Genomic DNA, 22,929 nt, shown 5'->3' on the forward strand with positions numbered 1-22,929 from the left:
TTACTGAGTCCAAACTGGGCTGCCTCCCCAGTTATCTCCTCTACTCTGCTGGTCTCTGCTCTTCAGACGCCAAGTTTTAACCCAGAACAAAAGCTTCTGTCTGGACTGATTTATAATCCAGATCTGCTGATGGGGCCCGAAAGCATTCCTCCCCTGTAGGGCTGCAGCCGGAGTAAAGCCACCACCCTAGCCTCTGGGCCTCGTCGCCTCTGCCCTCTGCTCCTGGCCAGGAGGTGGCATCTCGCTGGGTGCTGGCCTCTGTCCACCTTCCCAGTTCGGAGGACCAGCTGGCAACATCACCCAGGAGCTACCAGTTACTTCTAGGAGCGGCCGTGGGCGGAGACTGGCGGTTCTGAAGGTGGCAGATCTGCAGCGTGGCCACCCTCGGCCCCTTTCATCTGAACATCAGGCTCCTGTCAATGGTTAGCCTCCCGGCGGCACCGAGGGAATCCTTTCCTGGGGCAGCCTGTGCCCCCAACTAGAGGGAGCTGGGCAAGGGCGCTGAGCGGGTCCCCGTGCCCGTGGAGCGAGAAGCCAGCGCAGTGTCTCCGCGGACAGGTCTTCCCGGCCCGGGAGCCCCGTGCAGTCTGGCTGCAGGGCCGGCGGTCGGCCCGGAGGAGGGCCGGGCTCCCCTGCGCCCTCTGGCCCCGAGGCCCCTCCCGAGCCCGGCCGCGCGGCCCGCGGTGGGCCTGGCACACACTCCGAAGAGGCCGGTGCGCGCTTCCCCGGACAAAGCCCGGCGCCCGCCCCGTCCGCCCCCGGCGCCGCGGAGCGCCCGCGGGTCCCGCGCGGCCGGCGGGGCTGGGGGACGCGGGGCCGGGCCGGGCGCGGAGAGGCCGGGCCGCAGCCCCTCCCGGCGGCCTCCGGGCCCGCCCTCGAGCCCCGCCTGACGTCAGGGAGGGGCGGGGTGGCGGCGGCGGAGAAAGAGCCGGCGGCCGCCGCGGTGGCGCGCGGAGCCCGAGCCCAGGGCGCCGAGCCGAGCGGGACGGAGGGCGGCGCGGGCCGCGGAGGGCGCGGGCGGGCGGCGGGTCGGAGCCGAGCGTGCGGGCGGCGCCGGGACGCCAGCCGCGAGGAGACGGTGAGCGAGGCGCGGGGCGCGGGGCGCCGCTTTGTCCCTTCCCGGGCAGGGGCCGCCGCACGCGCGAGGAGGGGATCGGGGGCGCAGGACGGGATCCGGGGGCGCAGGGAAGGGCGGAGGGGCAGTTGTCCGCTCAGATCCTCCCTGCGCCCCCGGCAGGGCGTGGAGCGGGGCCGGCAGCGCCTGCAGCCGGGGTCCTGGGCGCGGACTGGCCGGAGCGCGGCTCGGAGCAGGGTCCCTTGTGCAGGCGGGTCCGCGGCCGGGATCCTCTCCAGGCCCCCGAGCTGCCCCGGCTCCCCCACCCCCGATGGAAAGTTTGGGGCGGGCTTGGGCCGAGGCCAATGTTGTGGGATCGGATTTCCCCGCCGTGGCCCCCCGCCCGTTCCGCCGGGAGGCGGGGTGTCCTGGAGAGCCAGCTCCGAGCTCAGCCGGCCTGTCCCCGGCCGGACCGCTCGCCCATCGGCTGCTGTTCGTGGTGGACACGGGTGAGGGCCCCCCGGGACCCCGCGCCCTGCACCCGCTCCAGGCCGCCCCGGTCTCCGTGTGGACCCTGCGCGCCGCGGAGCCGCCAGGCCGGGGTAAGGGACGGAGGGCGGCCGGGGGTTTGGGACCCGGAGGGTGAGCGGTCCGTCCCCCGCCCTTCCCGCGCGGGGTCCTGGCCGACAGGGGGCGTCCTGGGCCGGCCGCCCGCACGCTCCTGGCGCGGCTGCTTTGTTTGCATTCAAATCCCCGAGCTGGGGGCGCGGGGGAGGGGACAGGCACGGGTCCTGGCGGGGACCCTTTGTTTTGGGGGTAACACGCCCCGGCTGCTGGTCTCTGTGCCCGGCCTGGGAGGCCTGCGGCGGCGGAATGAGCCCGGTTGGCCTGGCCGGGCGCGGGGCGCGATCCCCGGGTGGGGAGGCTCCTCAGACCCTGGCGGCACCGCGGCTTCCGGGGAGCCCCCGCGCCCCCAGCCCGGGCCTGGCCTCCCGCCCCCCGGGCGCCGCCTGGCCCCGGCCGGCTCCGTCCCCCCGCCCGGCCGGGGCCGCCGTCCGCCGAGGCCGCTGGCGGAGCGGGGGCGGCGCTGGTCACTCCGCCCCCCTCACTTCCTGCCCCCTCTGGGCACAAAGGGCCGGCAGCGCGCCCCCCGCCCGGCCGCGGCGGCCTCCGGGGGAGCGGGCCCGGCCGCCGCCTTTGTCTGCGCGGGGGGCGGGGAGCGGGCAGGACCCCGGCCCGCGGCGCCGGTCCCCGCCGCCCCCTCCTGCCCCGCACCGCCCAGGGGTCCCGTCCAGAATCAGGCCTGGGGTGGCGGGAGCCCCAGCAGGGCCAAGTCTTGCTTCCAGAGGTTACTTTCAAAAACCCTGGAATCTGTCAGGCCTGGGGTGGGGGAGGGGTCCCTTTTTATTTTCTTAAACAACTTCCTGTGGAGCAGAGGGATGGGGGAGGGCCTACCCCCCCCCCGCGGCCCCACCCCTTCAGGGAGACTCCCTGGTCCTTTGGGGGGAGGGGGGCTCAGGTTTGAGAGGGAACTAGGTCTCGGCTCCTTGGACCGGGCAGGGGGCCCGGGGAGGCCTGATCTGTCTGCTGGCAGTGCCCTCGCCGGGTGCGCCGCTGCGATGCTGACCCTTTTCTTTCCCCCAGCAGGGCTGCTGGCCTGGAGCTCTGAGCCAGGCGCGTGCCATGGCCCCACACTGGGCTGGCTGGCTGCTGGCTGTGGGGCTGTGGGGCCTGGGCTTCGGGGCTGAGATGTGGTGGAACCTGGTGCCCCGGAAGACGGTATCTTCTGGGGGTGAGTGTCTGAAAGCAGAGGAGACAGACCAGGTGGAGAGAGGGGCCGGGAGGGGCTGCTGAGGGAAGAGACGCTGACGGGTTGCCCCCTTGACTGTGCCAGCTTTTCTCTGCTGCCAAGGCCCACCATGCAGGTGACCCAGTTTTGACCCTAGGGACTTGGGACTGATCGTCCCCTGCCTCCGATGCTTAGGTCCGGCAGTGCCCTTCTGCATCCCTCTCCCCATCCTCACTTCTGCAATTGTCACTCTCCCTGAGTGTAGCCAGATAGACATCCTGAACCCGCACGAGCTTGAAACCACGGCCTGCGCCCTGTGGCCCCCGGTGGGCGTGTGTGCACGTGCTCCTGTGGAGGACAGCGGCCTGCCAGCCTTACTGTGGGCGCGCACGTACCCAGAGGTGATGTCAGGTGTTTGTGCCATCCCTGCACTCTGGGGACCTGGGATGAGCTCACTCCCACAGGCTGCTCTCAGGTGCTAACGAAGCCTTCCTGCCTGGCTGTGTCTGGGCCCAGCTTTGGCTCCAAAGACTGAGCTGGGTTAGGGGGGCCTGAGGACAGGTCGGCAGCTATTTTGGAAGCCGACATAGGGGTCCTGTGACTATGGATGTCGTAGTGCCCTGCCTGTTGAATGGCAGCAAGGCTCCCGGCCCCAGGCTTCAGCTCCATCTCCGTCCCAGCCTCCGGTTCCCCTCCGTCCCCGCCTGTTCCAGCGGCCAGCTGTGCTGGCGGGTCGGGCAGCCTGCATTTGTTTGAGAGGAGCGGGAGGTTTCTAAGACAAGGAGCGCTCACAACTTCTGTATGCCCTGCCCTGCGGGGTCCGGGCGGGGTCCGGCTGGGCTCTGATGTGGGCAGTGGGCAGCAGAGCAGAGAAGGAAGAGGCCACTGTGGAAGCCGGGAAGGAGCCTGCCCCGCTCTGCAGCCAGAGGCGCTGCTGACCCGAGAGGGAGCCATCATTCTGATGGCTTCCTCTGGCCGGAAGCTGTGGCCGAGATATCCTTCCTTCCTCCTCGCAGCTCAGATGTGCTCCTCCCAGGCTTTTCCCGGGAAAGCAAGGCCCGCAGTCGCTGTCCGCCAGGCGGCAGTTCAGGAAATGCCCTTTATTGCCATCAGGGCACTGGGCTGCGTTGCTGTGGGGCTGCCAGCCCTCATGTGGGAAACAAGGACACCATTGCATAGAGTAGCGATTTTTCAACCTTTTTCATCTCATGACACACATAAATTAATTACTAAAGTTCTGTGGCACACCAAAAAAGATGTTGTATTTTTGGCTAGTCTGACGGAAAAAAAAAGAAAGATAATTTTGGTTCATTCATACGGAATGGCTATTGTTATATTGCCTGTTGTCATTTTTTTATTGGACAGTCTAAGGGAAATGTGGTCAGTGCCCTTGACTAAAATAGTCAGGCATGGTTTTTGTTGTTAACCCTCACCTGAGGATATTTTTCCATTGGTTTTTAGGGAGAGGGAAAGACAGAGAAACATCGATGTGAGAGAAACACATTGATTGGTTGCCTCCTGCACGTGCCCTCACCAAGCTCCGACCAGGGCCCAGCTGGGGAGGAGCCTGCAACCAAAGCATGTGCCCTTGACCCAACCCGGGATCCTTTAGTCTGCAGGCTCGCGCTCTACCCACTGAGCCACACTGGCTGGGGCAGGTAGTGCATGTTTTAAACATTCTTGTGGCACACCGGTTGAACATTCTGGTGTAGAGGAAGGTGATTGGGGCGGGGTGCCTGGAGCCCTAAGGAGGCCGCCCGCCCACAGCCTCGCTCCCGTCCGCCCCGCAGAGCTGGCCCCGGTGGTGCGGCGCTTCTCCCAGACGGGCATTCAGGACTTCCTGACGCTGACCCTGACCGAGCAGACCGGGCTGCTGTACGTGGGGGCCCGGGAGGCCCTGTTTGCCTTCAGCGTGGAGGCTCTGGAGCTGCAAGGAGTGGTGAGCGGAGGGGGAGCGGGAGGCAGGGCCGTGGCAGGCAGGGGCAGCCAGGCGGCCCTGGGGAACTGGCTGGGTCTGCGGCACCTCGGGCAGAGCGAGCTGCCTGGCCGCCGCGGCACTCGCTGGCTCTGCTCCGTGGGCCGCGTGGGGCCGTGTCCTCCGCCGAAGCCAGCGCCCGGCTGTGGGCACCTGCCTGTCACTGGGTCTTCCTGTGGCTGCCACAGGCCGCTCGGGCACCTGCTCAGTCCACCCGTCCCTGTCCCCAGATCTCATGGGCAGCTCCTGCGGAGAAGAAGACCGAGTGTGTCCAGAAAGGGAAGAATAACCAGGTGGGCGCCTCCGACAGGCCGGGGGGGGGGGGGGGGGCCCAGGCAGGAGCCTCTGCCTCCCCCCGGCTGGGCCTCATGGCTCACGCTCTGCCCGGGGCTCCCTTTTCATTCCTGATCTCCCTCCAGTGTCCCCATTCTCGGCCCTCCTCTTCTGACTGCACCCCCATTCTCGGCTCTCCTCTTTTGACTGCACCCCCATCCTCGGCCCTCCTCTTCTGACTGCACCCCCATTCTCGGCCCCCCTCTTCTGACTGCACCCCCATCCTTGGCCCTCCTCTTCTGACTGCACCCCCATTCTCGGCCCTCCTCTTCTGACTGCACCCCCATTCTCGGGCCTCCTCTTCTGACTGCACTCCCATTCTCGGCCCCCCTCTTCTGACTGCACCCCCATTCTCGGCCCTCCTCTTCTGACTGCACCCCCATCCTCGGCCCCCCTCTTCTGACTGGATCCACTTTCCTCCCCAGACGGAGTGTTTCAACTTTATCCGCTTCCTACAGCCGTACAACGCGTCCCACCTGTACGTGTGCGGCACCTACGCCTTCCAGCCCAAGTGCGCCTACATCGTGAGTGTGCGCCTCCTCCGCCCGGGTGCTCCCTGAGCGCCGGGCCTGCGGGCCTCACTGTCTCTCTCCTCTGCCAGGACACGGGCACCTTCACCTTGGAGCGCGGCGCCTTTGAGGACGGGAAGGGGAAGTGCCCCTATGACCCCGCGAAGGGCCACACCGGCCTCCTTGTGGGTGAGCGGCCCCCTGCGGAGGCCGGGGTCCCCAGGGCTCATTCCCACCCCAGGCCTGGCTGACCCTCTGTCTCCACAGATGGCGAGCTGTACTCGGCCACACTCAACAACTTCCTGGGCACCGAGCCCATCATCCTGCGTAACATGGGGCCCCACCACCCCATGAAGACAGAGTACCTGGCCTTCTGGCTCAACGGTGAGCCCCTCGGAGCCTGCGTGGGGGGCGCGGGGGGGGGAGGGGGAAGGCTGCCCTGGGCCTCGCTGAGTCTCCCCCTCCCCCAGAACCTCACTTTGTGGGCTCCGCCTACGTCCCGGAGAGCGAGGGCAGCGTGACCGGGGACGACGACAAGGTGTACTTCTTCTTCAGCGAGCGGGCGCTGGAGTACAACTGCTACACGGAGCAGGTGGTGGCCCGCGTGGCCCGCGTCTGCAAGGTACGGGGCGCGGCGGTGCGCGGGCGCCCTGCCGGCCGCGGGCCGCCTGCCAACCCTGCGTGTCCCCGCAGGGCGACGTGGGCGGCGCGCGGACCCTGCAGAAGAAGTGGACCACCTTCCTGAAGGCGCACCTGGTGTGCGCGGCCCCCGGCCGCCACCTCTCCCTCAGCCACCTGCAGGCGCTGCACACTCTGCGGGGCGCCTCCTGGCGCAACACCACCTTCTTCGCGGTTTTCCGGGCGCGATGGTGAGCAGGCCGGGGTCAGGGTGGGGAGAAGCGGGTCTGCAGGTCGGGGGTGGTTTATGGTGCGGGCCTGTGGGCGAGTCCGCTGGCCCGGCCTCCGGAAGCCAAGGAGGGTGTTGGTCACCCGCTCCCAGGGGGACAGGGACCGGCTCGCTGCCCCCGGCACTTCAGAGTGGCCATTTCACTGTGCATGCAGTGACCGCTCCGCGCCGGGCCCTGCCCTCCCCGTACGCGGCCTGAACCGGTACAGAGGGCACCACGCCTGACCGGGGGTCCCTCCCTCTGGCAGGGGTGACGTGGACCTGTCCGCCGTCTGCGAGTACCAGTTGGAGGACATTCAGAGGGTGTTCGAGGGTCCCTACAAGGAGTACCACGAGCAATCCCAGAAGTGGGGCCGCTACACCGACCCCGTACCCACCCCACGGCCGGGCTCGGTGAGTTGCCCCGGGAGGGGGCCCGCTGCCCTCAGCCCCGGCGCCATTCCCATGGACTGACCGCTCTCCCCGACCCCGCTCTCCAGTGCATCAACAACTGGCACCGCCACCACGGCTACACCAGCTCTCTGGAGCTGCCCGACAACACCCTCAACTTCATCAAGAAGCACCCCCTGCTGGAGGAGCAGGTGAAGCCGCTCAGGGGCCGGCCCCTGCTCGTGAAGAAGGACACCAACTTCACCCACCTGGTGGCGGACCGGGTCCCGGGGCTCGATGGAGCCGCCTACACAGTGCTGTTCATTGGCACAGGTGGGCACGGGGGCATCGAAGGCCTGTGTGCCCGGAGAGGGGGTGCCCCGGGGCCCTGTGCTTTCACTGACACCTGTCCCCCCCCACAGGAGACGGCTGGCTACTTAAGGCTGTGAGCCTGGGGTCCTGGGTCCACCTGATCGAGGAGCTGCAGGTGTTTGACCAGGAGCCCGTGAAGAGCCTGGTCCTGTCCCGGAGCAAGGTAGTCACCAGCCCCGCCCCCAGCCCGTCCTCCTCCCTGGTCTTGTGCGTGGCCCTTTCCGGGCGGAGCGGGCACTCCGCACACCTCGCTGGACTGGGGCCAAGCTCCGGGGTCAGTCCAGTGCCCCTGCACTCCGGAGGCCTTGTGCATGGCCAGGGCCCTGCCAGGCTGCGTGCCCCCCAGTTCTGACCCCCACACTCCCTTCCCTGAGGTGCACCTTTCCCCTTCCGGCCTGTTGTCCCACCTAGACGTTCACAGGCTCCTCGTTTACCACTGTGTGGCTCACACTGTTCCCAGAACGTGGAGTGATGGCAGAAAGAAAGTCTGGTTGAAGAAACACAGACTAGCAGTCACCGTGCAAAGAGGAAAACACCTTATGCTCTGCTGCTAAAAGAGGGCTGGCTGCCTGGTCTGGGTCCTGATCTCCGTCCAATGTCCCCATTCTATTGTGAGACCATTGTGAGGGCTGCCGGAAAACATACTTCCTGCACTATTTATACTGTACTGGAGCGTGTGTGTGTGTGTGTGTGTGTGTGTGTGTGTGTGTGTGTGAGAGAGAGACTATCCACAGCACCACAGGCTCCTGTTCTCTCCAGGAAGGCCACCTTTAAGGTGCTCAGGGTGGTGTCGGCTGTAATAAGCCCCCGTGCATTCTGTGGTCCTTAGATTTCCGTCCTTGGCTCTCCCTTCTTTTGGCCCCTTTTGCCCTGTGCCGTCCCAGCAGTGCCCATCCGGGCCCGGGCCCGTGACCCTCTCCCACGCCCACCGCTCCTCTTGCAGAAGCTGCTGTTTGCCGGCTCGCGCTCCCAATTGGTTCAGCTACCCGTGGCCGACTGCGCGAAGTACCGCTCCTGCGCCGACTGCATCCTCGCCCGGGACCCCTACTGCGCCTGGAACGCCAACGCCAGCCGCTGTGTGGCCGCAGGCGGCCCCTCTGGGTGAGCGGGGCTCTGCTCCCGCTGGCCAGGGGTGGGGGGGGCAGGTGGCGGGAGCAGGGACGCTGATGGACCCTCTTCCCCAACCAGGTCCCTGCTGGTCCAGCAAGTGAGGATCTCGGACACCTCGGGCATGTGTAACTTCCGCGGCAGCAAGAAAGGTGAGCTGCCCCGCCCCCTCCCGCGGGGCTGGCCCGGGCCAGAGCGGAGTGTCCGCACTCCCTGGGCCCTGGCTTTCCCGCGCTGACCGCTCCCTCTCCTCTCCGCCCTGCAGTCCGGCTCACGCCCAAGAACATCACGGTGGTGGCGGGCACCGACCTGGTGCTGCCCTGCCGCCTGTCTTCCAACCTGGCCCACGCCCGGTGGACCTTCGGGGGCCGGGACCTGCCTGTGGAACAGCCCGGCTCCTTCCTCTACGACGCCCGCCTCCAGGCCCTGGTGGTGATGGCGGCCCAGCCCCGCCACGCCGGCGCCTACCACTGCTTTTCCGAGGAGCAGGGCGCGCGGCTGGCCGCCGAAGGCTACCTGGTGGCCGTGGTGGCCGGCTCCGCGCTGACCCTGGAGGCGCGGGCGCCCCTGGAGAACCTGGGGCTGGTGTGGCTGGCCGTGGTGGCCCTGGGCGCCGTGTGCCTGGTGCTGCTGCTGCTGGTGCTGTCGCTGCGCCGCCGGCTGCGGGAGGAGCTGGAGAAAGGCACCAAGGCGGCGGAGAGGACCCTGGTGTACCCTCTGGAGCTGCCCAAGGAGCCCACCAGCCCCCCCTTCCGCCCCGGCCCCGACACTGACGAGAAGCTCTGGGACCCCGTTGGCTACTACTACTCGGACGGCTCCCTCAAGATCGTGCCCGGACACGCCCGGTGCCAGCCCGGGACGGGCCCCCCCTCCCCGCCCCCGGGCATCCCCGGCCAGCCCCTGCCGTCCCCCACTCGGCTCCACCTGGGGGGCGGGCGGAACTCGAACGCCAACGGCTACGTGCGCTTACAGCTGGGCGGGGAGGACCACGGCGAGGGGCTGGGGCACCCCTTGCCCGAGCTGGCGGACGAGATGAGGCGCAAACTCCACCAGCGCCAGCCCCTACCGGACTCCAATCCCGAGGAGTCCTCGGTATGAGGGGCCCCACCGCGGCGTGGGGCGGCCCGGGAGCCCCGGCTCCTACTTTTGCACAGGCACCAGCTACCTCAGGGACATGGCGTGGGCACCCGCTCGCCCATGAGGACCTGCTCTGCTCAGCACGGGCACTGCCACTTGGTGTGGCTCACCAAGGCACCAGCCGCCCACACGGCGTCTTCCTCCTCTCTGTGAGGGGCTGTGAATCACAGGACGCGGGACCCCAGCAGCCAAACCTTCAGACAGAAGTTGGAGATATGGGTGCGTTTGTGTATGTGTGTGTGCACGTGGGCGTGTTTGCGTGACCGTCTTCTGTTTCTGTGGCGTCTTCCCTTGGCCTGGGGTCCTCCTGGTGAGTCATTGGAGCTATGAAGGGGGAGGGGTGGATCACTTTGCTTCTCTTGCCCCCACTGTCCCCAGGAGGGGCAGGGGTGTACATATGGGGGTGGGCTGGGCAGGGTGCTGTGCCCCTGGGGGAGTGCAGGGCTCGGGTGGGCCTAGTCCTGCTTCTAGGGTGGTGAATGTTTCCAGGGTTCGGGGAGGGAGTGGACCTCCTGTTGTGTTTGGGGGAAGGGAGGGAGGGCCTCCCGTTGGCCCTGGGTTCGTGGTATTTTATACTTGTCCTCCCTCACAGGGCTGGGAGAGGAGGGGGCAGAGGGTGGGCATGCTGCGGATATGGCATAGCCTCTCCCAGGCCTGGAGGAGGGCTCCTAACAGTGTAACTTATTGTGTCCCCGCGTATTTATTTGTTGTAAATATTTGAGTATTTTTATATTGACAAATAAAATGGAGAAAATGAAACTGACTGGACTGAGACATTTGGGCTAAAGCCTCAGTGCCAAGAGGGAAGGCTCCCTGTGGAAGAGTCATGCCATCCCACTCCCCTGGGTCCTGGCCCGCCGCCGGTGCCTCGAAGGGGAGGACGGTGGACCCAGTGGCCCCAGCGGTGGCTGTGGGCGCGGAGCCGGCCTCGGCCTCTGGCCAGGGGGGAAGACAGGGAGTCACAGCCGGGGCGGAACTGACTTCCCAGAACTCGGGAAGGGGAAGGGGAAGGGGGTGAGGGCTGGAGGGCCGCTCCCTGGAAGCTCTGGGGCCGCCTCGCTGGGGGGCAGCGGGGCTGCGGCTCCAGGGCGGGAGTGCAGGGCGGCCACGTGCACCGCACACAGGCCTCGGCGGGCCTCGGCGGCGGCGGCGCTGCGGGCCTGGCTGAGGGACCCGCTGGACCCGCGAGGACCTTCTGATGTCCTGAGGGCCGAGCCCTATACTGGGGCGGGTTCCGCCCTCCTGCCCGCGGGGCTTACAGCTGCTCCTGCCTCCCACGGAAACGGACCGGGAGCGCGTGAGGAGCGAGTGGCCGCGAGGCCTCAGGTGGCTGGGGAGCCTCCCTCCTGGGCCCCGGGCGGTGCGGGGAGGCGGGGAGGACCTGGGGCGGCGTCCGCCCCCGCCCAGCGCCCCGCCCCGCCCGCGCCGCCCTCCGCCGGACCTGGGGCGCCCCCGTGCGGCCGTCCAGGGTTAGGCGCGCAGCCCGGGTCCCGCCCCGCCGTCCGATTGGCTGTCGTGTGAGAGCCCTGGCGCCTGATTGGTCCGCGCGGCGGTGGACGCCGATTGGCCAGGTGGCCGGGCGGCGCCGAGGCCGGCATGGCGGCGCCGGGGCCCTGCGCGGGCGGCCCCTGCTGCAGCCGCTCCGGCGCGCGGCAGACGCTGGACGAGATGGATTTTGAGAGGGGTGAGCGGCCGCGGGGGCCGAGGCGGCCCGAGGGGGCGGTCGGGGGCACCGGTCCTGGGTCACCAGCTCCCTCCGGGGCCTGGCCGGAGCTCGGCCACTGGAAACGCCGACCGGGACGGGAGGGGAGCTGGGCCCGGGCGACGCGGGGGCTCCGGCCGCTCGGGCGTCGGATCGGGCGGCTGGGACCCGCGCTCACCCGGGGCTGCAGCCGCGGGGCGGGCGGCCGCTGTGCGGGGCTGACGTTTCCGAGCCGCGGCGTCCGCACCGAGTGCGCCCCGGGGGTCCTCGAGGCCGCCGCCCCCGCCGCGAGGGCCCCGAGGAGCACGCTAGTTCTCAGCGGGCACAGCTCTGCCCCTTGGGCTCTGTGGCAAAGCCTTCGCCCGTGGGTTACCCTGAGGGCCGAGGGCGCTGGGAGGTGCTCCCAGGCTGCTCCCCGCAGTTCCCGGCCACACCTGTCTGTCCTGCTGACCCGTGCAAAGTAGGGCCGCGGCCCCTCCAGTTCCAGTAGATCACCTTGCTTTCATCAGAGCAGTTTTTACCATCTGACGCCACAGACACACCTGGGAGGTTTGACTCAGACCACTGTAAAGGGAGTGAGCATCTCAATAAAGCGAGTGCTGATTGTTTTGCTGGTGGACCGTCTCGCCTTCAGTTTGTGAAATACACAGCATCTAGGAGGCACACGAAGGTGAAGTGCAGTGAAACGAGGCTGCCTGTGTTTTGTTTGCTTGTTCGCAACCTATTTTGCACACATGGAAAAGATCCTATCTTTTTTGTTGTGTGGATTTTTTTCCTCATTTTCTTTCTGGTTCACTTTATTGTTCCTGAAGTATATCTGTTTTTAAAATATATATATTTTTATTGATTTCAGAGAGGAAGGGAGAGAAAGAGATAGAAACATCAATGATGAGAGAGAATCATTGATCGGCTGCCTCCTGCATGTCCCCTACTGGGGATGGAGCCCACAACCAGGGCATGTGCCCTGACTGGGAATTGAACTGTGACCTCCTGGTTCATAAGTTGCTGCTCAACCACTGAGCCATGAGGCCAGGCCTGAAGTATATCCTTTAATAGTTTTCTCTGAGCATGATTCAAACACACACACAATCTTAGCTGGTATAAAATTCTAGGTTGACAGTTATTTTCCCTTCCCACCCAATCCTTTGGAAATATTATTCTTTTATTTTTCACACTATTTTTCTATTGTAGAAAGAGGGAGGGAGAGAGAAACGTCAATGATGAGAGAGAATCTTTGGCTGCCTCCTGCATGCCCCCTCCTGGGGATCTAGCCTGCAACCCAGGCATGTTCCCTGACTGGGAATCTAACAAGACCTCCTGGTTCATGGGCCCAGTTAACCACTGAGCCATACTGGCCAGGGGGTCCTCCTTTGTAAGAGATTGTCACACATAGCTTTGAGGCTAACAGAAGCATCTTAATGGGTAATTTTATTTTTAAAAATATTTTTATTGATTTCAGAGAGGAAGGGAGGAGAGATAGAAACATCAGTGATTCGGTTCGTATCCGAGTCACGGCACCAAAAAAAAAAAAAAAGAAAGCAAGAAACATCAGTGATGAAAGAGCATCCTTGATCAGCTGCCCCCTGCATCCCACCCCCTCTCCCCCCCGGGGATGGACCCTGCAACCTGGGCATATACTCTGACCAGGAATCAAACCATCAACTGGTTCATAGGTTGATGCTCAATTACTGAGCTACGCTGGCTGGCTGGACCTTAAGGGTCATTAAAAAAAGTTGCCTCTGACTGGCCCTTATAGGATACTTGTCTGGACCAGTTTATATGCCACATTCTTAGCTTGGGGGTTTGGGCTTTTTTTTTTTTTTTTTTTTTTTTTTTTTAATATATTTTATTGATTTTTTACAGAGAGGAAGAGAGAGGGAGAGAGAGAAACAACGATGAGAGAGAATCATCTGTTAGCTGCCTCTTGCACACCTCCTCCTGGGGATGTGCCCGCAACCAAGGTACATGCCCTTGACCGGAATCGAACCTAGGACCTTTCAGTCCACAGACCAACGCTCTATCCACTGAGCCAAACCGGTCTCGGCAAGGTTCTTGTCTTGCTTTTGAATTTGTGCATTCAACCATGTTAAACGTTACTCAGTATTTAAAGTGGGGAGAAGGGATTTCTGTGTCCAACCCCCCTGCTCTGGTCAGGCAAGCTCATAGTCTGGCTCACTACAGTGTCCCCAGCACCTAGGTCAATCCTTGGCACAGAGGAGGTGCTTGGCTAATGTTTGTTGAGTGGATATTAACCCAATGCCCGTTTCTTACCAATCTTATGGATGGGGAAATGGGGTCCAGGGTGAAGGAAGTATTGAATGTCCCCGGTCAGCATCAGTCAGTGCTTTGGCACTTCGGTTGTCTTTCCTTAGGAATCTGGTCAGCAGCCCTGAATGGAGACCTGGGCCGAGTGAAGGATTTAATCCAGAAGGCAGTGGACCCTAGTCAGCCCGACCTGGCCGGCTACACCGCTCTGGTGAGCTGGGAGGAACTTGGGGTCCTCCTCCCTCCCATTCTTCTCTCCCAGCAGCGTTGATCTCTTTAAGTGTCATGTGAACCTGGATTTTTTTATTTGGTTATTTAATTTCACTTTCATAACAATCCTGTGAGGTAGAAATGACTGAGGAAGCCAGTGGCCCAAGTCACACAGCTGATGGAGCCAGGCCTCTGCTCAGGGACCCATGCTTTCCCCTCCCCTCCCCTTCCCTTCTCCTGTCGCCTGCTGTCCGACCTCGTCTCTGTCCCCTGCAGCACTACGCCAGCCGCAACGGACACTACGCAGTCTGCCAGTTCCTGCTGGAGAGTGGGGCCAAGTGTGACGCCCAGACACGGGGCGGGGCCACCGCTCTGCACCGGGCCAGCTACTGTGGGCACACGGAGATTGCACGGCTTCTGCTCTCCCACGGGTCCAATCCCAGGCTGGTGGATGACGATGGCATGACCAGTCTGCATAAGGTATGCCCCCTCAGGCCCTCCAACACCTGTTCCATGTCATTATAAAAGGTATAGAACACGTTCACTGTAGGAAACTGGGGAAGATGGGAAAGCATGAAGCAGAAAATAAAAAGCGGTGCTCTCGTCTCATCACTTTAGGATTAATGTGTAATTTTCCAGCACTTTTCCGGTGATTGTAAATTAGAATTAAATGTGGTATCATTTAATTTTTCTTTCCTTTAGTGATATGTCATGAATGCTTTTCTACATAATTTTTTCCTGAAACTTGCACCTATACTCACCTGTCCCTATACACTTCAAACTAGAAATACCTGCACGTGGTAGACAGTTTGAGGAGTACAAGATGGTAGGCTGTGAAAACGAGTTTCCCTTCAACCCCCGGCCCCTAGTCCCTCTTCTGGGTGCCTCCCTAAGACATACATTTTTACCCATTTCTTATGCATCTTTGAGAAGTGGTTTATTGGATATGTGTAAATTTATTTCTGTCTTATCCCCACTTGATTTTCCTCCAGAGTGATAGTTTTAAAAAGCAGTTTGGATTGTGCCAAACTTAGACTCTTCCCGAGCTTTTAAAGCCCTGAATATAGTTTACCAGGCTTGAGGCTAGCCCCTCCCTGCCTCTCCAGTGCATCTTTTTTTTTTTTTTTTTTTTTTAATTTATTTATACAAGCAGGAGCACAATAAATAATATTTTTGAATTGTAGTTTGTGAAACACATTTCTGGCTGTGAATATTAAGATAGAAAAATTTAAGCCCAGTCAGTGTGGCTCAGTGGTTGAGCATCGACCCAAGGAAGCAAGAAGTCCCCAGTTCAGTCCCCAGTCAGGACACATGCCTGGGTGCAGGCGCAATCCCCAGTAGGGGGATGTTCAGGAGGCAGTTGATTGATGATGTTTCTCTCTCATCGGTGTTTCTACCTCTCAGTCCCTCTCTCCAATTATCAATAAAAACTTTTTTTTTTAAAAGAAAAATTTAAGTATTTGTCTGCATTACATTAACAACAGAACCTGTAACTGACATTTTTTACTATTCACTAAAAACCTGTGCTCGCTTTTTTCTTTTTTTTAACTCCTACCCGAGAAAAAGGAATGGAGAAGGAGAGAGAGGGGGCGGGAGAGAAACATTGATTAGCTGCTTTCCCTGTGTGCCCAACCAGGAATGGAAGCCCCAGCCCAGGTATGTGTCCTGACCAGGAACAGAACTACATAGGACAACAGCCAACCGACTGAGCCACTCCCGCTGGCTGTGCTCACTTTTAAAAAAAATGGTTTGTTTATTTTGTTTGCTTGTTTGCTTGCTTGCTTTATTTCTGTTAATCCTCACCCAAGGATAATTTTTCATTAGTTCTTAGGGAGAGACAGAGAGAGAAATATTGATCTGAGAGAGAGACATCGATTGGTTGCCTCTTATGCATGCTCCCGACCAGGGCCGGGATCGAGCCTGCAACTGAAGTACGTGCCCTTGATTGGAATCGAACCCAGAATCTTTTAGTCCTCGGACCGACGTTCTATCCACTGAGCCAAACCAGGTATGGCAAAAAGTTAGTTTTAATTACAGTTGATATACAATGTTGTATTAGTTTGAGGTGTACAATAATGATTGAACTGTTTCATATGAAAGACATGTCCCTCAAAAGGGGATCTCTAATTACAGACTAGATTCCATCCCCTCACGCATAGAAGACAAGAAATACTGATCGTTTTTTCCAGGAGAAAGCCTCTGGGAATCAGTGTTCCAACTCTGTTGCCCCCGCTAGTAACAGAGACCTCAGGGTTGATGAATTCACAGCAAGCTGCTGGCCTCCAGGAGAGGGGGGACCTGACAGGTGCTTGCATGGGCTCAGCAGCCTTGACATGTTATGTTTACAGAGATAAAGTTCTTCCTCAAGATTGCTGTGGCTATTCGCGTCTTTTGTGGTTCCATATAAATTTTAGGATTATATATTCTAGTTCTATGAAAAATGCTATTGATATAAGGGATTGCATTGAAACTGTAGATTGCAGGGTGGTATACGTATTTATTTATTTATTTAGCACATTTTAATATTAATGCTTCCTATCCATGAACATGGTGTATGCTTCCATTTATTTGTATCTTCTTCAATTTCTTTCTTCAGTGTCTTGTAGTTTTCCAAGTTTGTCTTTTACCTTATTGGTTAAATTTATTCCTATATATGTTATGCTTTTTGAAGCAATTGTTTTCTTTCTTTTTTTCTGAATATATTTGTACACTGTATACAAATGCAACTGATTTTTTAATATTAATTTTGTATCTTGCTATTTTACTGAATTTAGTTCTAATAGTTTTTTGGTGGAATCCTTAGGGTTCTCCATATATAATATCATCTGCTAACAATGACAGTTTTACTTTTTCCTCTACAATTCGGATGCTTTTCATTTCTTCTTGTCTGATTGCTTTGACTAGAACTTCCAATGCTGTGTTGAATATAAGTGGTTAAGTGGACATTCTTGTTCCAGATCTTAAAGAAAAAGCTTTCGGCTTTTCATCATTGAGTGTGATGTTAGCTGTTTATGTGTATCATTCTATATTTATAGCTGTTTATTTTAAGCTGCTAGGCATGAAAGTTCTCATATTCTGAAAGGACTACATTTTTGCTCCCCCTCCCTCTAGTCTTTATGTTTTGAGGTCATACTTTATTTATCTATTCATTTTTAATTAAATAATTTTTAAAGTGATTTTGTAGAGGAAGGGAGAGGGAGAGAGAGATAGAAACATCCATGATGAGAGAGAATCATTGATCAGCTGCCTCCTGCACGCCCTTTTCTGGGGATCGAGCCTGCAACCCAGGCATATGCCCTTGACCAGAATTGAACCTGGGACCCTTCATTCTGCAGGCTGACGCTCTGTCCACTGAGCCAAACCAACTAGGGCTTTTGAAGTCATACTTAAGATATTTTTTGTTTGTTTTCTTTTTTTGTTGTTAATAAATCTTTGTTTTGTATGTCTCCTAACTACTTGTAGTTTTTTTTATTGAGTCTGGTACTTTTATCTATCATAGTGGCTTTTTAAATGGCTAATTTGCTGTGTTTATTAAATATTTGCCTTTACCTGTAAGTTATTTTCCTTTCTCATATTTCCTAGTGTCTGGTTATCACCTCTTCTTTTCTGCTTAAAGAATACCCTTTAACATTTATTGTAAAGCTGGTTTAGTGATGATGTACTCCTTAAGTTTTTGCTTGTCCAGAAAATTCTTTATCTTTTCTTCAATTCAGAATAATAATCTTGCCCAGTAAAGTATTCTAGGTTGCCAAAACCGGTTTGGCTCAATGGATAGAGCGTCGGCTTGGGGACTGAAAGGTCCCGGGTTCGATTCTGGTCAAGGGCATGTACCTTGGTTGCGGGCATATCCCCAGTAGGGGGTGTGCAAGAGGCAGCTGATCGATGACTCTCTCTCATTGATGTTTCTAACTGTCTCTCTCCCTTCCTCTCTGTACAAAATCAATAAAATATATATTAAAAAAAAAAAAAAAGTATTCTAGGTTGTAGGTTCTTTTCTCTTAGCACTTTAAATATGTCCTACTGCTCCCTTCTGGCCTGTTTAGTTTCTGCTGAGAAATCTATAGATAGCCTTATATGTTTTCCCTTGTATGCAACTTACTTGCCTCTTGCTGCACTTAAGATGGCCTCCTTATCTTTACATTTTGCCTTTTTAATTGCAATATGTCTTGGTGTAGGTCTCTTTGGATTCATCTTGTTGAAACTCTTTGTGCTTCCTGAACCTGGGTATGTTTCCTCTCTCAGGAAAGTTTGTTCCTTTCTCTCTTTCTCCTTCTGTGATCCCTATAATATGATCTTTGTGTGCTTGGTGTTTTCCTAGAGGCCCCTTAAACTATCCTCATTTAAAATTTTTTAAAAAAATTTTTGCTGTTCTGATTGATTGGTTTCCACTAGTCTGGCTTCCAGGTTGCCGATCCATTCTTCTGTTTTAGCTAATCTGATGCTGATTCCTTCCGTATTTTTCACTTCACTCGTCGTATTTTTTAGGTCTGCTTGGTGCTTTATTTTACTTTCTAACTCTTTGGTGAAGTTCTCTCTAAGTCCCTTTTTACTCTGAAGTTTGGTGAGCATCCTTATGACCATTTCTTTGAATTCTTTTTTGGATAAATTACTTATCTTTGTTTCACTAGGATTCTTTTCTGGGGATATTTCTTGTTCCTTCCCTTGAGAGATATTCCTTCATTTACTCATTTTGTTTGACATTCTAGTTTATATAATTAGACAAAATAGCTATATTTTCCAGTCTTGAAAAAGTGGCCTTGTGTTGCCCTAGCTGGTTTAGCTCAGTGGAAAGAGCATCAGGCTGTGGACTGAAAGGTCACAGGTTATATTTTGATCTAAGGACACATGCCCAGGGTTGTGGGTTCCAGTGGGGGAATGGGGGGTGCTGGAGGCAGCCAATCAATGATTCCCTCTCATCATTGATGTCTCTCTCTCTCTCTCTCTCCCTCTCCCTTCCTCTCTGAAATCAATAAAAAGAAAAAGAAGTTAAAAAAGAAAAAGTGGCCTTGTGGCTTTGTGTGCTGGGTCGTTTGGCAGGCCATTGGAGCCAGCTGTGTGTGGTAATGCCTTAAGGATGCTGTTTTCTCCTATGTTCAGAGGGAAATGGGCTCTGGGTGGGATGGCTGGAGGTCAGAGTACCTGGATAGAGCTGCTCCCTGCCCTATGGAGGTGGAGGGAAATATAAGAAGGGTGTTCACTGGTGCCCAGAGAATTCCCACCATCTTGGATGGCTCCCGCGGTCCGCCAGCCTCCCTGTACCGTTCCTCTCTGGCATTTGTTCTGCAGAAGCAGCTCAGTCGCTCCCAGGGGTCTCTTTGAATGAATGGCTCTCTCTGTGGGCATATATTTCAGTGTGCTCATGGAGGGCCGAGTTCACCACCGCCATCTTGGAGTTCAATTTCTTTTTTTTTTTGTTTTGTTTTGTTTTTGTTTTTTTTGTTTTGTTTTTTTTTTTAATAAGTTTTTATTTTTCATATTATTACAAATGTTCCTTCCCCCCCCCCCCACCATTGCTCTCCTCCACCAGGTTCCCACCCCACCCTCTGCCCTTTCCCCACTCCCCATTGTCCTCATCCATAGGTGCACAGTTTATGTTCAGTCTCTTCCCACTCCCCCCTCTCCCCTTTTCCCCCAAGAATCGTCAGTTCACTCCCCTTCCATACCTCTGATTCTATTATATTCAACAGTTAATATTGTTCATCAGATTTTTTTAATTTCCTTGGTTTTTAGATTCACTTGTTGATAATTACGTATTTGTTGTTCATAATTTTTATCTTTGTTTACTTTCTCTTCTGAAAGAACCCCCTTCAGCAATTCATATAATTCTGGTTTGGTGGTGATGAACTCCTTTAGCTTTTTTTTATTAGTGAAGCTCTTTATCTGGCCTTCGATTCTGAGTGATAGCTTTGCTGGGTAGCTTATTTTTGGCTGTAGGTTCTTGCTATTCATCACCTTGAATATTTCTTGCCATTCCCTTCTGGCCTGCATGGTTTCTGTTGAGAAGTCAGCTGACAATCGTATAGGTGCTCCTTTATAAGTTACTACCTTCTTTGCTCTTGCTTCTTTTAGTATTCTCTCTTTATCTTTTGCTCTTGGAATTTTAATAATGATGTGTCTCGGTGTGGTCCTCTTTGGATTCCTTTTGTTTGGAGTTCTGTGCGCTTCCTGGACTTGTAAGTCAAATTCTTTCACCAGGTGGGGGAAGTTTTCTGTCACTATTTCTTTCAGTATGTTTTCGATATCTTGCTCTCTCTCATCTTCTGGGACCCCCATGATTCTGATGTTGGTTCGCTTGAAGTTGTCCCAGAGGTTTCTTACATTATCTTCAATTTTCTGGATTCTCTTGCCTTCTAGCTTCTGTGGAGGAGTGTCTTCTGGCTCTTTATGTTCCAAATCTTTGACTTGATTCTTGCGATCTTCCCTTCTGTTTTTAGGACTCTGTAGAATATTTTTTATTTCAGACAATGTATTCTTTATTTCTTGTTGATCCCTGATCATTTCTTGTTGATCTCTTTTCATATCCTCATAGGCCTTATCCATCTTTTCTAGGAAATTCTTGAAAAACCTTATAAGCGTAGATTTGAACTCTATATCCAGACGCTTTTTGTCCTCCATTTCTTTCGTTTGTGATCTATTTTGTTGTCGCATTTCGCAGTTACAGATGGGACGGGGTTTCAGGGTGGAGCCTGCAGCTTTGGCTTCCGTCAGCCCCGCCCTATGCGGGTCCTTCAGTGCTCGCTGCCGGCGCCTCTGAGAGAAAGGTGCCCTCGATTTTCGCCTGCTGCCAAACAGTCTATGCTCTCCCACAATGAGCCCGGTATTGGGGTTCAGTTCAGTTGGAAGTGGAGTTGGAGGTGGCGTTCAGAGCAGTCTGGAGCCCCAGTCTCCTTCCCGTCAGGGCAATCCCGCGGCACAGCCGACCGTCCCTTCTCTGGGGGCAGTGTGCGCGCCTCCGGGACCTCCTTTCTCCGCTACCCCGGGGTTCCGACTTACAGCCCGGCTCCCTATGGCTGAGCCTGGTTCCCCGGGGTCTGGGGAACTGGGGTTCAGAGCAGTCGGAGGCCCAGCACAGTCGGAGTTTTATCTCCTTCCCGCTAGGGAACGCCCGCCAGGCACTCGGCCTCCCTCCTCTCCGGCTCCGACCTCTTCGCGTGCGCCGCGTGTCTCCGTACCTTAGGCTTTTACAGCTCCTCCGTGCTTCCTTCTGGTTTTCTCCTTGCTTCTTGTTGTAGGATTTCCAGTCAGTCGACTTTCCTGTAGTTCTGGGTAATGTCCATTTTATATTTTAGTTGTATTTTATTAAAATTGTTGTGTGCGGCTGCGGCTAGTTGCCTACCCGAGCAGCCATCTTGGATTCTCCGGAGTTCAATTTCTTTCTTTCTTTTTTAATAAACTACTTGCAAACATTGGTACTTTTTTTCTGGTAAAAAAAAAAAAAAAAATTACTTGAAATACTTCTCACAGTTGTTCACAACATAGCATTGCCTGAAATGAGGCAACAGAATTAAGAACCTGTGTCTATATCATCAAAAAAAGATTTGGGTTCAAACTTGAGATGATGGTTGATACTAATATTAATTTTGATACCTCTTAAAAGTTCTGTATTCCATCAGTTTGTCTATTGGGAGGAGTAGGGAGCATAGTAGTATAACAGTTGTAAGAGTCCAGACTTTGAGATCAGACAGACCTGCTTTAGAATCCCCAGGTTGCCCCATTAGCTTTGTGACCTTAGGTAAGTCACTTTACTTTCATAAGCCTCAGTTTCTTCATTTATAAAATGGGAATAATGATAGTACCTACTTCTGATAGTTACTATGAAAGTTAAATAAGATAATTTATGTAAATCACTTAATTGCTATTTTTTGGAAATAAATTAGAAATTGACATCCAGATTGGGATAATCTGTCTCAGAAGAGGAGAGGAGAAAGCTGGTGACCTGAGCCCATTTTTCTCTGCTCATCTGAAAGTTCCAAGAGGTCAGAGGCCATGTCTGATGTCTCTTGCGCTCATGGTGCCCAGCCCCCCATCGATGATCAGAACATGTATTTGTCAAATACACAGAGACCCAGTTCTGTACTTGTCCTCATTGTGCAGCCTGGACAAGGAAGAATGGCCACTGAGTCAAAGACCACAAAAACCAAAAATTAAAGCTAACTGCCAGGATGGCCCTCGAGCACTCCGCCCATGTGCGCGCCAGTCGTGGGAGTGGGCAGGAGTTAGGCGAGGTCTACCCAAACAGCCAGTATCTCCATTTCCATGAGGACCAAGAGATCCCCTGAAGTAGTGCAAGAGCAGGGCCTGGCGAGGTGTGACTTCTGATTCAGGCCGTTCTCTCCACAGGCTGCCGAGAAGGGTCACGTGGATATCTGCTCCCTTCTGTTGCAACACAGCCCAGCCCTGAAGGCCGTCCGGGATCGGAAGGCACGACTAGCATGTGACCTGCTGCCCCACAACAGTGAACTGCGGGACCTGCTGGCCAGTTGAATCACCACCCTCTGCCTCAGGCTGCCATGCAAGGGAACATAGACTCGTCTCCACGGCCCAGCTCTGATCAGCATCCATGCTGCAGGTGGGGAAGTGAGGCCCGAAGACCCAGGAAGAGCCTGATTTTGGCCCCTGGAGTGACGAAGTGGATTTGGGGGACTGCAAGTGCTTAAGCCTGGACAGATGACCCTCTTCTAAATGAGTTCATGTGGAAAAATCTATCTGTTTGGAAAAAATAAAGTTATATCCTTACCTCACCCATGCCCAGGTTAAATTTCAAGTAAATTAAAGACCTAAATTGTACCTGGCGAGGTAGCTCAGTTGGTTAGATACTCCTAGGTTGTGGGTTTAATTCTCCATCAGGGCACATTTAAGAATCAGTCAATGAACACATAAATAAGTGGAACAACAACAAGTGTTTCTTTTTTTCTCTCTTCCTCTCTTCCTAAAATCAATAAATAACAACAAAAAACTTAAATAAAAAGACCTAAATTGAAAACCACAGAACTTTGCAAGTAAGTGTTAGGAGAAACTACAGAATACATAACAGCTTCTTGCTAGCTGAGGTATCGTGCTAAATGACACTTTCCTCATCTGTGAGATGATGGTTTTAATAGGACCTGCCTCAGAGGCACTGGAGATTAGGTATTTGAGTTATGGGACGCACTGGAGAGAGCCTGGCATGTTGCAAGCAGTGTATTAGAGCACATCCTTCC

The 22,929-nt window shown here is 56.0% G+C and overlaps 2 protein-coding genes across 6 annotated transcripts; both read left to right on the forward strand.

Annotated features, from left to right (window-relative positions):
• The first annotated feature begins 900 nt into the window (after window positions 1–900).
• On the forward strand, window positions 901–10,305 carry SEMA4C (semaphorin 4C). 5 transcript variants are annotated; one of them, XM_084900342.1, is made up of 16 exons: window positions 965–990; window positions 1,046–1,078; window positions 2,702–2,846; window positions 4,634–4,782; window positions 5,049–5,111; window positions 5,577–5,675; window positions 5,753–5,849; window positions 5,928–6,044; window positions 6,131–6,282; window positions 6,354–6,529; window positions 6,816–6,960; window positions 7,047–7,269; window positions 7,359–7,471; window positions 8,252–8,409; window positions 8,497–8,567; window positions 8,681–10,305. In XM_084900342.1, the coding sequence occupies exons 3-16, from the start codon at window positions 2,738–2,740 to the stop codon at window positions 9,511–9,513; spliced, it is 2,505 nt and encodes an 834-aa protein (XP_084756468.1). In that variant the 5' UTR covers window positions 965–990; window positions 1,046–1,078; window positions 2,702–2,737; the 3' UTR covers window positions 9,514–10,305. The 5 variants fall into 5 exon arrangements, with proteins under 5 accessions (XP_084756470.1, XP_084756469.1, XP_084756468.1 ...); XM_084900344.1 differs by having other exon boundaries at window positions 901–1,078; window positions 2,699–2,846; XM_084900343.1 differs by having other exon boundaries at window positions 956–1,078.
• An 802-nt stretch (window positions 10,306–11,107) lies between these two features.
• ANKRD39 (ankyrin repeat domain 39) lies at window positions 11,108–22,470 on the forward strand. Its single transcript, XM_084900370.1, has 4 exons — window positions 11,108–11,236; window positions 13,627–13,730; window positions 14,006–14,209; window positions 22,070–22,470. Exons 1-4 carry the CDS (start codon window positions 11,149–11,151, stop codon window positions 22,211–22,213), a joined length of 540 nt encoding a protein of 179 aa, XP_084756496.1. The 5' UTR covers window positions 11,108–11,148; the 3' UTR covers window positions 22,214–22,470.
• Window positions 22,471–22,929: the final 459 nt, after the last annotated feature.

This window comes from Pipistrellus hanaki, assembly GCF_964339955.1.
Source record: "Pipistrellus hanaki genome assembly, chromosome: 12".
NCBI classification, from domain to species: Eukaryota; Metazoa; Chordata; class Mammalia; order Chiroptera; family Vespertilionidae; genus Pipistrellus; species Pipistrellus hanaki.

Excerpts from the sequence above, each read along its gene's own strand:
- SEMA4C (XM_084900341.1), top strand. The coding sequence starts at position 1,420 with ATGTTGTGGGATCGGATTTCCCCGCCGTGGCCCCCCGCCCGTTCCGCC. Across the intron at positions 5,850-5,927 it reads CCACACCGGCCTCCTTGTGG|ATGGCGAGCTGTACTCGGCC; the intron begins GTGAGCGGCCCC and ends CTGTCTCCACAG. Across the intron at positions 8,568-8,680 it reads CTTCCGCGGCAGCAAGAAAG|TCCGGCTCACGCCCAAGAAC; the intron begins GTGAGCTGCCCC and ends TCCGCCCTGCAG.
- ANKRD39 (XM_084900370.1), top strand. The coding sequence starts at position 11,149 with ATGGCGGCGCCGGGGCCCTGCGCGGGCGGCCCCTGCTGCAGCCGCTCC. Across the intron at positions 11,237-13,626 it reads CGAGATGGATTTTGAGAGGG|GAATCTGGTCAGCAGCCCTG; the intron begins GTGAGCGGCCGC and ends GTCTTTCCTTAG. Across the intron at positions 14,210-22,069 it reads GCATGACCAGTCTGCATAAG|GCTGCCGAGAAGGGTCACGT; the intron begins GTATGCCCCCTC and ends TTCTCTCCACAG.